Source organism: Centroberyx gerrardi, chromosome 14, assembly GCF_048128805.1.
Source record: "Centroberyx gerrardi isolate f3 chromosome 14, fCenGer3.hap1.cur.20231027, whole genome shotgun sequence".
In the NCBI taxonomy this organism is placed as follows: domain Eukaryota; kingdom Metazoa; phylum Chordata; class Actinopteri; order Beryciformes; family Berycidae; genus Centroberyx; species Centroberyx gerrardi.
In genome coordinates this window covers 6,959,464-6,975,238 of record NC_136010.1, presented here as the reverse complement: position 1 = coordinate 6,975,238, position 15,775 = coordinate 6,959,464, and the positions used below count along the sequence as shown (strand labels likewise).

At 40.4% G+C, this 15,775-nt stretch overlaps 1 protein-coding gene and 1 long non-coding RNA gene across 2 annotated transcripts in view; one reads left to right on the top strand and one right to left on the bottom strand.

The window, feature by feature from the left end:
- Positions 1–809: 809 nt before the first annotated feature.
- On the bottom strand, positions 810–3,121 carry LOC144542312 (uncharacterized). The gene is made up of 4 exons (XR_013507166.1): positions 3,026–3,121; positions 2,060–2,167; positions 1,428–1,498; positions 810–958 (listed from the first exon to the last, which is right to left on the bottom strand). It is a non-coding gene; the product is annotated as an uncharacterized LOC144542312 (long non-coding RNA).
- A 65-nt stretch (positions 3,122–3,186) lies between these two features.
- gnas (GNAS complex locus) overlaps positions 3,187–15,775 on the top strand; it is a 36,034-nt gene continuing 23,445 nt past the window's right edge. Inside the window, exons 1-2 of the mRNA XM_071923660.2 lie at positions 3,187–4,884; positions 13,321–13,393. Of these exons, the coding sequence (XP_071779761.1) occupies positions 4,746–4,884; positions 13,321–13,393 (212 nt within the window). The 5' untranslated portion in view covers positions 3,187–4,745. The remainder of the gene's footprint in view (positions 4,885–13,320; positions 13,394–15,775) is intronic.

Genomic DNA, 15,775 nt, shown 5'->3' with positions numbered 1-15,775 from the left:
GCTAGTGTGGTTTATGTCAATCCCTACTTCATCAGTGAGTTTTTATCTAGCTGCCCATGTATTAAAAAGACGAAAGGACATTATGAGCGCTGGCATTTCTTTCTATCAAATTGACCTTGAACATAATTCAGTCTGCCAACTCACGTTAACAGATTATTGAGAATGAATGCAAATATACAGAGTTTAGTATGGCGTCTAGGCTCTAATCCTGTCACTCCCTGCAAGCGTGCACCTAGCTAGCCAAAGAGAACAGCCAGGGAGGGACAATCCGGGGGAGACCTAGAATCAGAGCCTACAGGTGGATGCTGGGGTGGAGCTGGGGATGATAAAATGATATATGGTTAGCAGCAGCTAAGATAAGATTGCACTTTATTGATCCCCTAGGGGAAATTCGGGTGTCACAGCAGTGGTGTACAGTACAATGACAGGAAATAAGGTATATAATACAGTAAAATAATAAGCTAAATAAGAATAAAAATGGTGCAGAAAAGATGAAGGCAATATAGATCAATATAACACACTATAAAAACTATGAAGATAAACAATATAAAACTATTAAAAAAGTGTCTCGTGTCCAAGTGGACACAGTTACTGACTGGTTACCATCCTTGATAATAAACACTTATTTCCAAATGTTATGGAAACCACAAATAAGCGTACGGTTTCCCCACTGACACGGAGAGGAGAAAAAAATGGTTGGCTCAAGTCAGCAGGAGCAATCTTACTATCACTAAAGATCACAAAAAATATGCGAGGTAATAATATTCAAACACTTCATTTGCACTTTTTCACAAACAAAGACCATACCATTGGGAAGCTTAATGTTTGGTTTATTAAAAATAAGGAACAGGGAAAGGCTTGTAAAACCCAGGGAGTTGAGACTCAGGGTGCAGGGTGAGGGTGCTGTCTCATTGCAGGGAGTCTTCAGGCTCCATTGAATCCCCCTGTGGTTCTTGGGCTGAAAGAGAGAGGGAGAGAGGGAGAAAAAGACAGAGGAGAAAGGGTTAGACACACCTATATAGGCTTGGATGGGAAATTGCCTTGGGAGATGAGGTGTGGTCTTTGTTCCTCAACTTAAGTTATGGAACTTCATTAGTTGTGATCATCAACAGCTTTTGCTGCTGATGTTTAACAAAGTATGACAAGTGGCATCAGTTACTGATGTGATATTAATTTATATAAAGTTGTCTCATGTTCTTGGTTGTCTTTTATATATGTAATGAGTGTATACATGTCCAGTGCTCCTACAGCAGGTTACTAATATACACTAACAAGATAAGATTACTTATATAATACAGTAATAGAATACATGTTTAGTATGATTACTTATATAATACTGTAGTATAATACTTTTAGTATTTAGTATGATTCCCCATTTAGCCTAGTATGATTCATTTTTCAAAATTGCTGGCCTATTTTAAACTTACCTTGTGTTTTCAATCTCACTTAGGTCCTCCAACTTCCCTCTCCCTTTGCCATCAATCCAAAATCAGCTGAGCTGCAACATAATATAGACAGGTAATAGTCAACAGAATCACAAAGCCTAAAAACACTCAACCCATAAGTTACGTTTTTGTTTACTGTTTTGAAGTCTCAAATATGCACTCTAAATCCATATCAATAGCGATGTATCACAAACATAGCTCTCTTCCTTATTATTGTGTAACGTGAACTTTATTATTAGCTCTTACTCCAAAATGGATATCCTCATTTCACCACCTCCACCCACCACTCTACAAACACATGCCCCAATGTTATATTTAACTAATATTTAACTCCCCCCACCCCGCAAAAAATCACGTTTAGAAGTATTTTTCTCTAATTCCACAACGTTGGATGAAATGGCATTAAGAGAACGGAATTTATAATTAATAGGCTGTTCGTGGTTAACGTTATGTGTTGCTAACTTTATTCAGTATCCTAGCCTAATCTGTTATCTGTTAACGTTCCCTAAATCTACTAATTTAGAGGGGGATAATCCACTAACATGCTTTAATGCACATGTTAATTTGATACAGATTTGCCGATAATATACAATCTGATTCTTTAAACATCTTACCCTTTCAAAGTACATCACAAACGGTCCATTCCGCTGCAACTCTACTGCGCTGCTAGTGTTAGCCGCTAACTTCCGGGAACTATTGAGAGGCTCCGCGATCCGCCATTGCTGTAAAAAAAAATGGTCCATTGGAGAGAACGGAGATGACGCAACTCTCTCTCTATATGGCTCTGACACAAACTAAGTAAAGGCACATCCAATTAATGAACTTGTCAAATTCCATGTCATTCAGACATGCGGTTCATGGGAAGCAAATTTTGAAAAGTTTTAAGAGCGACCAAAAATTTAGGGCGGACATTATGGGTCCTTGAGGCAAAAATGTACAGTATGTCCAGATGCATATCTGTTCACATCTATAGTACTAACAGTGTGGCGGGGCTGAGCCTTTGAAGGTTTATTACAGCGCCCCCTATGGGCCAATCAGCACCATTCTGTGTGTCCAGGTTACACAATTATGTGCCAAATTAGAAAAAAGTTACCAATTTATGTTAGTTATGTTAGTTTATGTTAGTTATTGTATTGGATTGGACTGAATACATACTAGTATTGTATTGGACTGAATACATACTAGTACTACTAATAATAATGAGGCTGTATGTCCAAAGCAACCTTCCTTTAGGAAGTTTAGCCTATACAAGGGTTCCCAAAGTGGGGTCCCGGGGGCCCCTAAGAGTCCTAGAGGGAATTTCAGGGGGTCCAAAGGAAAATAAACAAGTTCATTTCGCTATTATTTCACTCCCTAGAAGTTAGCATAATGAAAGTATGTATAAGGACTATTTTGCTCCTAGGTTTCACTCTCCACCCTGCTGGTATCACCTCACCTACAGTTACATAAGTCTTTCACAGCAAAGAATCTTCTCAGATGGGGTAACATGGGACAAAATCTTACATGTTATTAAATGTGGTCATCAGTTTTAGGGCATGAGAAAGTTTGGGGACCCCCTGACCTGTACTACTAGTACATACCACCCCTAAACACAGCGTCGTTCCTTTGAAGAGGGCGCCGTTTCCCCCCGCAGAGCGCGGCCATGCTGCTGACGCTCCTGCGCGGTCATGTGATGAAGCAGCTCTCGGTCCTTCCCAGGGTTCAATGAGCGCTGCGTGGCCCCACCCCGTCTCTTCAGCGCTGTCTATCTCCTCAATGTAGGCTACTATTCCCGGAGAGAGAGACACACACACACAGAGGGAGAGAGAGAAGGAGAGAGAGAGAGAAAGGGAGAAAATAATAACCTCCAAGAAATTGGTTATTCCTGTCTTTCACCTTCCACGACCAGCGGCCAGGAGGGGAGCGGCCTTCGCGGTGGGAATGAGCTGCTCCAACAACCCCGTGTCCTATTTTTTGTGAATGTAAATGCACATGTAGCCTCTGCCTGTGTGTTACCCACCTCGGATTCAAGAGGAATATATATGTATATGTGTAAAAACCCAGGCTGACAGCGGGGGCTGCTGGGGTTTTTTTCTACCTGCAAGAAGCGTGGATACATTTCGAGGGATTTTTGGACATCTTGGTCACGTTTTGGAAAGGATCCGGAGCCGAGCCGGGGAATAAAAAAAAAAAAAAAAACTCGGGGGGACTATCGGTGCGCAATTTGGAGGCTTTGGTGATGTGAGGGGTGATACACATTTCGGCAACAAAAGCGAGGGGCAGAGAAGGCCCTTTTGGATTGAGAAAGGAGGAAAAACACACACACACACGCACAGCAAGGGAACAGCCATCACAAATAAGGAGGAACAAATCGGGGAAATTGAATCATTTCGGAAGAAGGAGGAGGAGGAGGAGGGGAGGGGGGGGATCCAGCCGAAAAAGCAACCGCAGTCAAATTGGAGCTGTTTGGGTGATTTGATGCATGTAATGAAAATGAGCCGGATGACGACGGAGGCAGTGAAAATATCACACATGTAGTTCATTTAAGTGTAAATATCATTTTTTCCCCCCTTCCTTGTCCTAGCCGTATTACTGCCCCCCGACGAAGCCAGCCGTCGGGGAGATAGATAGAAAATATAAGTTACCCCCCTCCTTACGGAAATGTTTATTATAAAAGGTGTCGTGAAAACGAGCCGTGCCTCCGTACAGGCGAGTTTTTCTGACATGCCGAGTTTGGGTCCCTGTCACGGGCAGCAGTGAGACGCAAGACCCGGGCTTTGGAGATGCAAAACAGGCTGTTCCTTCTGCCTCCGTTTGGAAGCCGAAGAGGCTAAAACCCTCTTTTTCAGCCTCTTAAATACACTGTGGATTATAATTCGTGGGGGGGGAAACACACAAACTACTGCATGTGAAGACGAAAGGGGGAGGGGGGGGGGGAGAAAGAAAGAAAGAAAGCCGAGCAGGATTCAGCAAACTGAGAAGGCGGCCTCGGTGTCGTCAGCAACAGTATCCTGCCCTTTTTCTGACAGCAAAATACGCGTTATGGACACATAATTTATAATTTCTACAGTCTCACACCGCGGACAGCGTGTCGAGCCGGGCAGAAACGTCAACCGGTGTAAATGTGGGTGACATTGCTGCCAAATCCGCGGGTCAAACGAGGGATCTAGACTAGTTTAGTTTATTTATTTATTTTTCTTTCCACGTTTCCCCCCCTCCTCCTCCTCCTCCTCCTCCTCTTCCTCGTCCTCTTCCTCCTCCACCTCCTCCTCCTCCTCCTCCCCTGGACCCCCTTTTTTCTTTTTTTTTTCTTGCGGGAAGATGGGTTGTTTGGGCAACAGTAAGACCGAAGACCAGAGAAATGAGGAGAAGGCACAAAGAGAAGCAAACAAGAAGATAGAGAAGCAGCTCCAGAAAGACAAGCAGATATACAGAGCAACACACAGACTACTACTTTTAGGTAAGTTTCATTTGGCATATTTCTGATGTTTTTGCTTGCAGGGAAGGCCTCAAGTCAGGTTTGCACAGTTGTGGCTCTGCTTCCTTCCCTGCATAACCTTCTGGGATGTTGTTTCGGGCAACACTGTAAACACTGTGACTTTGCCATTGCATAAGGCTAAAATGCAGCACTATCTTGATTTCTGGCATGTTGTTGTGAACTGGCAAATCCACCACCCACCAAAACATGCTGCCAGACTTGGCTAACTCCCTCCTCAACTGAAATGAATAGGCCTAATAGCTTCATATGATGGTGTGTGTGTGTGTGCAGTGATGTAGAGGTAAATACAAAAGGTGGGTAAACTATCAGCTAAGCTAAACAGCCACTAATATCAACAAAAGTTAATTATACTGTCAAAATAGAAATAGTTCCTGCTTGTATTTCCTTAAAAGACCATCTTGTCCTTAACTTGCATCAGTTTGGTACTGCTTAGCATATATTATACTTTATATATTATCATATTTATAGTACCAAATGCTAAGTATATTAGCATTTGGTACTGCTCAGCTGTATACTATGAGTTGCAGTCCTAAACATGCGTGTCAGCCTGAAAATGGGGGTAAACTCTATTCTGAAAGTAGAAAATGTGGGTGAACTGAGTCCAAGTGGGTTGACCCTCCATTACAAATGTGTGTGTGTGTGTGTGTGTGTGTGTGTGTGTGTGTGTGAGAGTGTGTGAAGCCCAAACACTGTCTTTGGACTGTGTGACTGTGAAAAGGAAACCTTGTATATGAAACATGTACATGTATGATGAGACTCAACATGTGGTTGGGTTGGGTGGGTGTGCTCTCTCACTGTGTGTGTGTGTGTGTGTGTGTGTGTGTGTGTGTTAGAGGTGGGCCCGGTCTCTATATTATTTAAGAGACAACATGATAGTCTAACTTTCCTCTCCTGAACAATACCTTCCTCCTCGTTCGGCCCTGGGTCACCGTGCCGCAGAAGTCGCGGTGTACTTTGTGAAAATCATAATATTTGATTAGAGAAATGCTGGAGAGTGTGTATTGAATGACACGCCGGCATTTATGCTGGGGAGGAAGTTGTGGTGACTTTAGGAAAGCAGAAGGACAGAGCCCACATCAAAACCAAAACAAAGATGTCTGCCATCAAGTTAGCTACATTTCTGTTATATAATCTGCTGGTTTGACTTTATCACAGACCTGTGGACTTGGCCTGCCCATTATTTGTGATTCTGCATATTTTGGTGGATATGTTTAAACAGTGAACAAGACAAAATGTAGCATGAAAGGGTCACGCTCACTTATGATGTCAGAAATAAGGGTAAAGTACAGGTCAATTTCTGTACCCAAAGGTACGGTTGGCAGGAATGTACCCTCAAAAATGTACTGATTGTTTACCTTTGTTGCACTTAAAAGGTAGACAGACATTTCTTTCCGCAGAAGGTACATATTTCTATAAGTTTTCTTTGAGTTTGGAGGTACACTTCTGCCACTTTAAGATACTTAATGGCTTGTCAAAGGGTACGTTTCTATACCAAATTACATTTTGTCACAGTTTTGGGTAGCCTAATAATTGTCCAGGGTATGGACCATGCCTGAGGCTATAATATTAGTACCTTAAGAGGGTACAGCCCCAGTGACAAGCATTTGTACCCTTTTAGGTACATTCTCATGCCTTGTTTTCAGAGAGAGTGTATGGAAATGTCTGCAAGGCCCTGTACTAAATCTAAATACTAAATCTAAATACTATCTTTACTGCTTCATTCAGTATCTCTATCTATGGAGGATCTAGCCAGTGAGAAGTGGCAACCAAAGGCCAAAGTTTCATCATTTGGTTTAAAATTTGTGCTATCAATCTTTAGGTGTCACTTCTCAAATGTTGGATATCTCTTTGCTGAGCAAACTCTTGCTGTGTCTCTGTATCATCAAGACAAATTCCCATCCATTTTTTGTACTTTGCTGGTTAAAGTGATTCTGATTGTGAACTGTGTCATGGTATTGGTTACAACCATAATCTGATCTGACTACTTGTAAAAAATATTCCCCAATCCATATTCCACTTTCTTGCCAAAGTGTCAAGACGTTCTCCTCCTCCTTGCCTATAACCTGAACTTGTTGATCATAGGATTATGTTGCTCAGTTTAATTGTAACCTGAAACTTAGTCGGTCATGAGATTAGCCTAACTAGATCCTGGTTGATCAAAGTGCGGGTCGGGACCCAAAATGGATGGCAGTGCTACTACTGGTGAGTCCATACAGGATGAGAGAAGCATGGTCTTTCATGGGCTTGTTGCCTCTGGGAAAAATACTAGAAGAGTTTTGTTCGGCACTTGAAAAAAATGACGCCCACTTCTATGAAAGGGTTGATGACACCAAAATTTGCTTTCGAAGCATAGCAGGTAATTTTAAGTCTCTGGTTGACAAAAGGATTACGATTTTACAGACTAGATTAAGTGAAGAGATATTGACCTTCATGTAACATTTTTTCCCCAAAATGGATACATGAATACAGAGTTTTTGAAATAAACTCCTAATAATAAACTCAAAAAAAGTTTATAGGTCCATGAATGAGATGGAGCAGTGAACCGGATCTTCTCAGGCTCCCTGCTGCTTTTTCCCCAATAAGTGATGCGTATTGTTGTTTTGTTTTTTGCTGCGTTTCCAAATTTTGTGCCTTCACTGTGGATTCCAGATTCATTTCTCCAGAACTGGCCAAATTAGCTGGTTTAAAATGTAAGGAACCCTTTAAGGATCATATCTTGCACATGGTGTCTTCAATTCTGAGGCTGTTTGTGTCTGGCAAGAAAAATCAAGCACATCTCTTGGATTTTAAATAAGTTTGACCTGATTCAAGTTTTTGAGGATTCCAGATTTTCCAGGATTTGTTTCAAACCTTCTATTAGCTACAAAATTGCCCACCAATTCAAAACTGGATTGAACTTGTTGGTGAAATCATCGTACTAAAGCAGTCTATAAAGGTTTTGGTTGTTGACACTGATATCCCATCGCTCAGAATCAGAATCACCTTTATTCTCATTCACCTTTTACCTACTCTGTCCCGGCTACTTGTATGAACAGTGCACTCCTAATACGATATCACCAGGATATTGGGAAATCAGAACGATAATATTGAGATTTGTAATACTTCACAGTACACAAAGCACTGAAATTTGATAACATGATATTGTACTTTAGTCCTATGCTTTTCTGCCATTTGACTACAGTAAAGACTGAAGTGATCTCTCTTTAACAATCGCCTTAAAGTCCAAATTGTAAGTCTGATACTAAGCAGTAACATACAGTATAGTGGGGGAAAGTCTCATAGAGTTGTACTGTATTACCTCCCGCTTCAGTGTTCCTGTACTTTTGTGCTAATTCGACTCTGTGACTTTTCTCGGACTATTCCCCGACATACAGCACAGTTTCCACAACCGTTTACATCAGCATTTACGTTAAAATGGCACATTTATCTGTTGAATAGCTAATTTTAATGTCTCAGGCTCTGACTTGATAAAACTACCACTTATGTAATCAGGAAATTTGCTCCAAACAAGCTCCATGTTTAACACTTGACTGCCTGAAAAACAATTCTGAAGAAATTTCCATGACTTTTCTGAAACTTTTGGATATGCAGAATTTTCCAGAAGTTCTCCAGGACTAGAAAACACAACTTTCAAAGTCCTGGTAGTTTATTCCTGACTTATTTTACACCTGACCTCTGTAACTGTAACCGGCCAGATGAGAGTTAGGCTACAGACAGTTTTCACATTTTGTGTGTCGTAACACGCATCCAACTCCATGTAGTTCATTGCACAATACAGACAAATCATTATATTGCAATTATTTTGGAGACATGACTCGCAGTATAATTTTCTGAAGTCTCTTGATGTGGTTTTAAAAACTTTCAGCAGCAGACAGACTGTGGGAATATTTCCTGTTGGATTTCCCACTGATCGTCAGTCTCCTCCGAACATTTCTGTCTGCCAGTCTGCCGCACTTCATTCTCATCTCTTCTCTCACTGATTTTGTGGAATAGGGAAATGACTTTTAAAAGGCACACCTTGCCAACTTTGTAGTATAGATATCACACTCTATCAATGTGGAAAAACATTATTAATTTAATGTATTATTCAGTCCCTCTAAGATGTTGAAGCCCAAATATCACCTTGATACCAGTAGGAAATCCTGTTTATCCCGAAAGTTTGTCCCTTTTCAAATGGAAAAAACACTTTTATAGACAGTATTTATTTATTTGTTTTCTCGCATGCGACAAGAAACAGTTCAAGTACAATACAGGAACAAGGCCAGAACTCACAATTAGACTACTTTGTACTACTACTACTATTCACAATTTGACTATTTTCCTGAATCCCATTCATTCTTACTATTTTGCACAGGCTTTTAAAGGATTTTTACGGCATTTCTGCTTTATTAGATAGTGTAACCTACTGTGGAGAGAGACAGGAGGAGGGAGGGAAGATGGGAGAGGAGCAGGAGGGTCGACACTGTGACATGAGGTCATCAGTCAGATTTGAGCCCATGATGTTATGAGTTCATGATATGTGCCTTAGCTCACTGAGCCAACGACTCTTAGGACAAAAAGATCTGAATTTGAGTGGCAGGAATAGAAGAAGTGTGAGCTGTTAAGTGAAATTGAATCACTTTGGGGAATCTGCATGTGTTGGGACTGTCTGATAATGTGGTTGGTTGCCACAAATAAGTCTATGGATTGGAAACATTGATTATATTTGGGTAACATCCTAAAGGGCCAAATCCAAAACTGTTACAGGTCTACCAGTGAGTTAAGGCGCTGAATATTGGAATTGTCACAAAATCGATTTTATATAGAAATGCAATTATTCCTTTTTTTTGGTGAGTACTCTTTCAATAAAGAGTACCGATCAAATCCTATATGTTTACTGAATAATACAGATTTGGACTATTAGTTTGAGGTCACTGGACAAAAAGTGATGGAGAGATTATTAATTCTTCACCATTAGAGATCCAACAAGCAGAAAATCAAGTCTCCTTTATATGATTTCTGACATGCCTACCTGGATCTTCATATCAAATTTGAATATTGGGATTATTCTCAGTCACGATGCCCTGTTTCCACCTTTTATCGTTTGATATATTTGATGACGGTGTGTGTTGGTGCGTCCGTACTTCATCACCACTCCACAAGTTGTCAAAAACTCATCAGAGGCCACAGCTCACATGAGACCAACATACAACACAACATGAACATAAACATGTCCGTTTTAACATGACACTTAGTCTCATGTTCAGGCTTAAAACCTAGATTTCCTTAAAATAAAAATCTGCCAATGGGATAAGATAATTTGATGTCTTTCTAATGCAGTTTTACTTATTTAAAGAATTAGCTAGAATCAAGTGACAATATTTTGAAATGAGGCACATCACTCCACAAGTATTAAGATATTGTTATTTGATGCAAGAAATTATTCAAGCGAGCTGCATTGGAAATAAGTGAAATCTAACCCCAGTGTCAGATGTTTCACTTGTTTTAAGAAAAAGACTCCATTAGGGCTGCAACTAACGATTATTTTCATTGTCGATTAATCTGTTGATTATTTTCTCGATTAATCGATTAGTTGTTTGATCTATAAAATGTCAGAAAATGGTGAAAAATGTCGATCAGTGTTTCCCAAAGCCCAAGATGACGTCCTCAAATGTCTTGTTTTGTCCACAACCCGAAGATATTCAGTTTACTGTCATAGAGGAGTAAAGAAACCAGAAAATATTCACATTTAAGAAGCTGGAATCAGAGAATTTTGACTTATTTTTCTTAAAAAATTACTCAAACCGATTAATCGATTATCAAAATAGTTGGCGATTAATTTAATAGTTGACAACTAATCGATTAATCGTTGCAGCTCTAGACTCCATATTGGATTAAATGACACGTTTGATGGATATTTTTTGCATTGTGGTGCTATTTCCTGGTTCTAATTTAGAGGAACACCAGTCAATTTTAGAATTTACATACACAGACTCTACAAAATAATAGGATCACCCGCTCATCCCATGAAATGCATTTGACCAAGTGAAAGCATGAGCAATTATTAATTCCTGCCATTGAATTCAGTTTGGTCGTGAAGGAGAGATGTAGGTGAAGGAGAGGAGGCGGCTGAAGGAATCATTTTTAAGACTTGAGAGAACTAAGGGCTGAAAGTTGTAAATCGTTGTTGCTGTCGGGTGAAAACCTCACTGTATATCTCCCAAATGTCTCAATAGCTAAGACAAACAGCCTTGGTTTCAGATTGACCACCATGCATTTTTGAGTTTATCCAGTGGGTTTTCAAAGGTTTTCATGAAGCCCAAGGGTTGTAGAATTCTGTTTTCAACCCATAGAGGAGTTAAATCACCAAAATTGGATTAGCAATGTTTTTTGTGCGGGTGCAGCTAACTGGCTAATGATGCTACCAGTTTCCCTTTACGCCCTTTAGCATTATCAAGTTAACAATTCTTACTGTTTTACAGATTGTTGACAGCCAAACACATGGAAGCTGATTTGCCAAACATGATGACAAGCTAACAAACACACCAGATAGTTCATAGACAATACAGATATGTGCGGATGATATTGTATCCCGCTGGAATGTTTTCAGCCCCACGTCTCTGTATGAATTTGAGATACAGGACTTGAATGTTCACTAATACAGACCCATCTGTCCCAGGCTGTAAGGACATTTTCCTACCTGAAATTTAGTGGTATTTCCCTTTTTAATGTATTGAAGAGTGTGCATACTCTCTGAGAAGGAAGAGGAACACATTTGCTCTACAGGACTTCAGTGCTTATGACCTTAAGCCTCCTAACTAGTTGTTTATTAGAAGGGAAATGTGTTAGTGTCAGTGGAAACAGGAGACTGAAAAAGTTGAAGAGGACAGGGCTCAGTAAGATGTGGGGTTCAAGGTTTTTCAAAATTAAAGCACCTACTTTTTAAGGAAAAGGTTTTAAAAAACTTGTGGATGATCAATGTCCCCATCCTATATGAACCAACCTCCCCTGATTGGTGTGTAGATGGTATGAAACACATGAGATGACTTCCTCAAAATTAAAATAGAGGATGATGAGAAAAAAAATATGTTCATACTTGCCTAGGGCTGTACAACAAATTGTGTATATTAATGTATTGTGATTTGAGTTTCCACAATTAAAGAATAGTTCCAGTTATTTTCAACCTGGGCCTTATCTTCTTAGTTTTTTGCCATCATGATGATTGATTGTGTTCAACATTTCATCACTCACTTCACTGTAGAGCTTGATGTAGCTTCAGTTTGTCCGGAGCGCTGCTGTCTGAAACACAAATAAAGGGCCAACGGCTGAACCCAAAAAGAGATTAAAACATGTCCGTTCAGTCAATCGTCATGATGGCAAAAACTAGGAAAAAAAGGCCCAGGTTGAAAATAACCGGAATTATCCTTTAATCATCAATCAGAGAATATGGGGCATATCGGCAATATTGAAACATTTTATTCCTTTAGAAAGCCTGCTGTAGTTAAACTGGCAAGATGTTGATTTAAGATGCCAAAACTGCAGTAAAATATTCACAAATTGTCCACTGAATGTTTCTCCATAGAGCAAACGATGGCTCTGACTTTCTCACTCTTTAATATCAGTGGCTTTGTAATGCTGCTGATTTAGGAACTGAAGCTTCCTCTACTGTTGCACTCATATATATAGTCGCTCTGTATATGAGAGTCAGTGACACACCTAAAACTTAATGTGACCTGTAGCCTATACTGTAGAGTTCAGGTAAGGTAGGAGGAACCTGCACAGCTTGAATACAGGCAAAAAGATGAGGCGCTGATCGAGTCCAGAAACGTTTGCTTTTTTCACTTTTCTTTTGTACACCTTTTAATATGATTCAATAAGATCGTATTTTGCTACCAGCCTTGTCTATTATTGGCATTTTTTGCCTGTATTCAAGGTGTGCAGGTTCCTCCTACCTTACCTGAGCTCTACAAGTCAACGCGCCCTGAGTAAGTTAATGTTTGGCGCAGTGTCAGATCTCTATTTTGAAAGTCTATACTGTAACATCACTCACAAAAAAACATGCCTGCTGCTGATTTATTATAGGTACCGTGTTTTTGCCATGTGTTGTGCCTCAAATTATGATTTAGTTAGATTGTTACATTGATGATATTTCCTTTAAGTCGCAGCCGAAACAACCTGCGAAGATCTCAATTGAAAACTTTATTAGTCAAGTACTAGGCTTTAATCCATATATAAGAAATTGCCCTATACTGCATCATCGAGTACATAGTGTACACTGGTATTTCAGACAAATGTGTATGGTCTGTGTCTCTGCATGGTGTGTGTGTGTGTGTGTGTGTGTGTGTGTGTGTGTGTGCGCTCTTGTTTCACATGTCAACAGATCCCTAATATCTCTTTGTCTGTCTGTCTCTCTCTCAGGGGCTGGAGAGTCGGGGAAAAGCACCATAGTGAAACAGATGAGGATCCTGCATGTCAACGGCTTCAATGCAGAGTAAGTATGATTATAAGTAAAGGTATCGATACAATATTCAATACTCTGATCAGGTGTGTGTGATTGTTCGTCTAGACAATTGCAGTTCAATAATTTCAGTGTGAATTAAACAAATCAAATACACCTGTTTTTAGCAGTTTAAGTCACAAAGTGGAGCTAAAACAGAGAGGAGCGTCCATCCCCGCTAATAGAAACCCTGTAGATTTTCCATATTTGCCCAAATGAATTTCTGGTGAAGGGTAGGGTCACTGGCAGGAACTTCTCCGCCCACAGGAAGTGACAAATTGAAACTGGTTTCCATCGGTATAAAGCATCACAGACCGGCTGGGTTGGTAAACATGAGCTGCTGTGTGCAGTTTACTGACGTCACCTTACAGGATTTGGGGCCGTTTGGGAGCCGCCAACATGCAAAGTTGCCTAGTGCAGCTTTAATTACCATAGAGCAACACATAAGGTGTGAATTTAACATTATGGGAGAGTATATTGAATGTGAATATTCAGCCTTGTGTGTTGAGGTCCCGCCCCTCTAACACTCTCCTCCAATAAGTTTAGGTTGAGACAGAAGGAACAGAAGGAATAGGGGGCAGACGACTGAAATTCAACTTTGGGCCGCAGTGGGATTGTTTTCAAAACAGATCTGTGTCTGTTATTGAATGAGTACATATATACATAGAGGCTATAGAGTGTCCCGTCGGTCATTATCATAATTTGATGTATTGAAGAAAGGAGTTATCTTGAAAGTAATTGAACCCATTTTAAATAATAATTTGACCCCAGTCTGCTCCCTTGCTACCTCGTAGACGTCCGTTAGCAACCATGGTGGAAAAGTTTAGTTTGTTCAATTTTTGTATTTGGTTGTTTTAGTTTCATACAAGTACAAGCGAACCAGGGCTTGTAAACAAAAGTGACATGGGCTCATATGTGGCTTGTTTATTGAAAAAGTTTTGCTAACCTGTCATCGAGATCGAGAGGTTCGAGATTTTGCCGATGGGGGGACAGTCAGATCTAATACAATTTCAGTCCCTGTAACTTTAGCTAAGCATGATGGACTTGTCTGCGTTTTTTCCCTTCTCTGGTGTTCATAGCAGATAAAAACACATGAAGAAACAGTTGAATATGAACATCAGTCCAGACTGCTGTTTGTCCTCAGTTCATTTTGTCATTCTAGGGTTTCCAAGCATGAGGGAACTGCTGGCTTTCAGATGTCAACATCTGTCTCCTTATACCCATAAACCCTTGTGTTTTGGGGTCGTTTCCTGTAGTTGGTTCTTATTACTTTTTCAGTCATAACCCAACGCACCACGCTGTCTTGGTGCCGTAATTTGGTGCCACCAGAGTTCGACTGTCATTGTCCTGACCTGGCCGGCCAAACCAAGCTCATATAAACTGCTCTGAACATGCTTGATGTGAACGCACCCTCACTGTGGTCATTACTGTTTCTGTCTCTGGTAGCTCCTTCTCTCTGGTCCTTCCTAGACAAGGTGTTTGTGTTCAGCTATTGTTTTCTGGTTGCTGCTCTGTTTCCTCTTTCCCGACCCAAACCCGGGAAATTACTGAGATATTCGGGCAGACCCAAGCCCACTGGGTCCGGTTCGGTGGAGACCTGGGACAAACAGGGATTCTTAGTGTCAGTTTTAACCGTAGTACGATATGGATGGGGTTTACCGAATCGTGAGTCGTCAGTCATTTGAAAGTATACTAGATTGACAAAAACAGAAGGGAAGGTGCGCTGCTTTGGATCCTTAGTGTAGAATGGACAGGTGCTCTTTGGATGTAACTGCTGATTCGGCATAAGATGGTGCAATTGGGAAGTCTTTGTAAATGTACTTGAAGATCTTGTCAACAATCAGACTATAGGCCACAAAGCGTTGCAATGTTTTTAATCTGTTCTTGCCATGTGAAATAAAGGCATTTTTTCATTTTTGTCTTTGCCTTGGACAACTGTTTTGCTGAGAACTGCTGTTTCTGACCTGATCTTTAAGTATATTTATAAAGACTTCCCATGCATTGTCTAATTGCGACTCAGCCCAAATGAGAAATACTTCGATTTGATTGTCTTAACTTTCTGGGACTTATTTCATTTTCCCAACACCAGTCTGGATCTCCAAACAGGTGAAAACAAACGCTGAGAATTATTTCCAAATACTGTTTTGTCCCAGGTCATAAGGAGACTTCTGCATTTGATTGTGTGAAGTAGACATTCCCCTGCTCTTGTGGCTATAAATTTATAATTTAAATGATTGGTCTGGGTTGTGGCATTTTTTTTTCAGTTCTTCAATTTAGTTTCCGGACACACAACTTTTCTTCTGCTGCTCTTTTCTTGGTTTTTGTTTTCCGGATCACATCCTGGATTAGTGCTTTTTTCACTGAGAAAGCAGAATG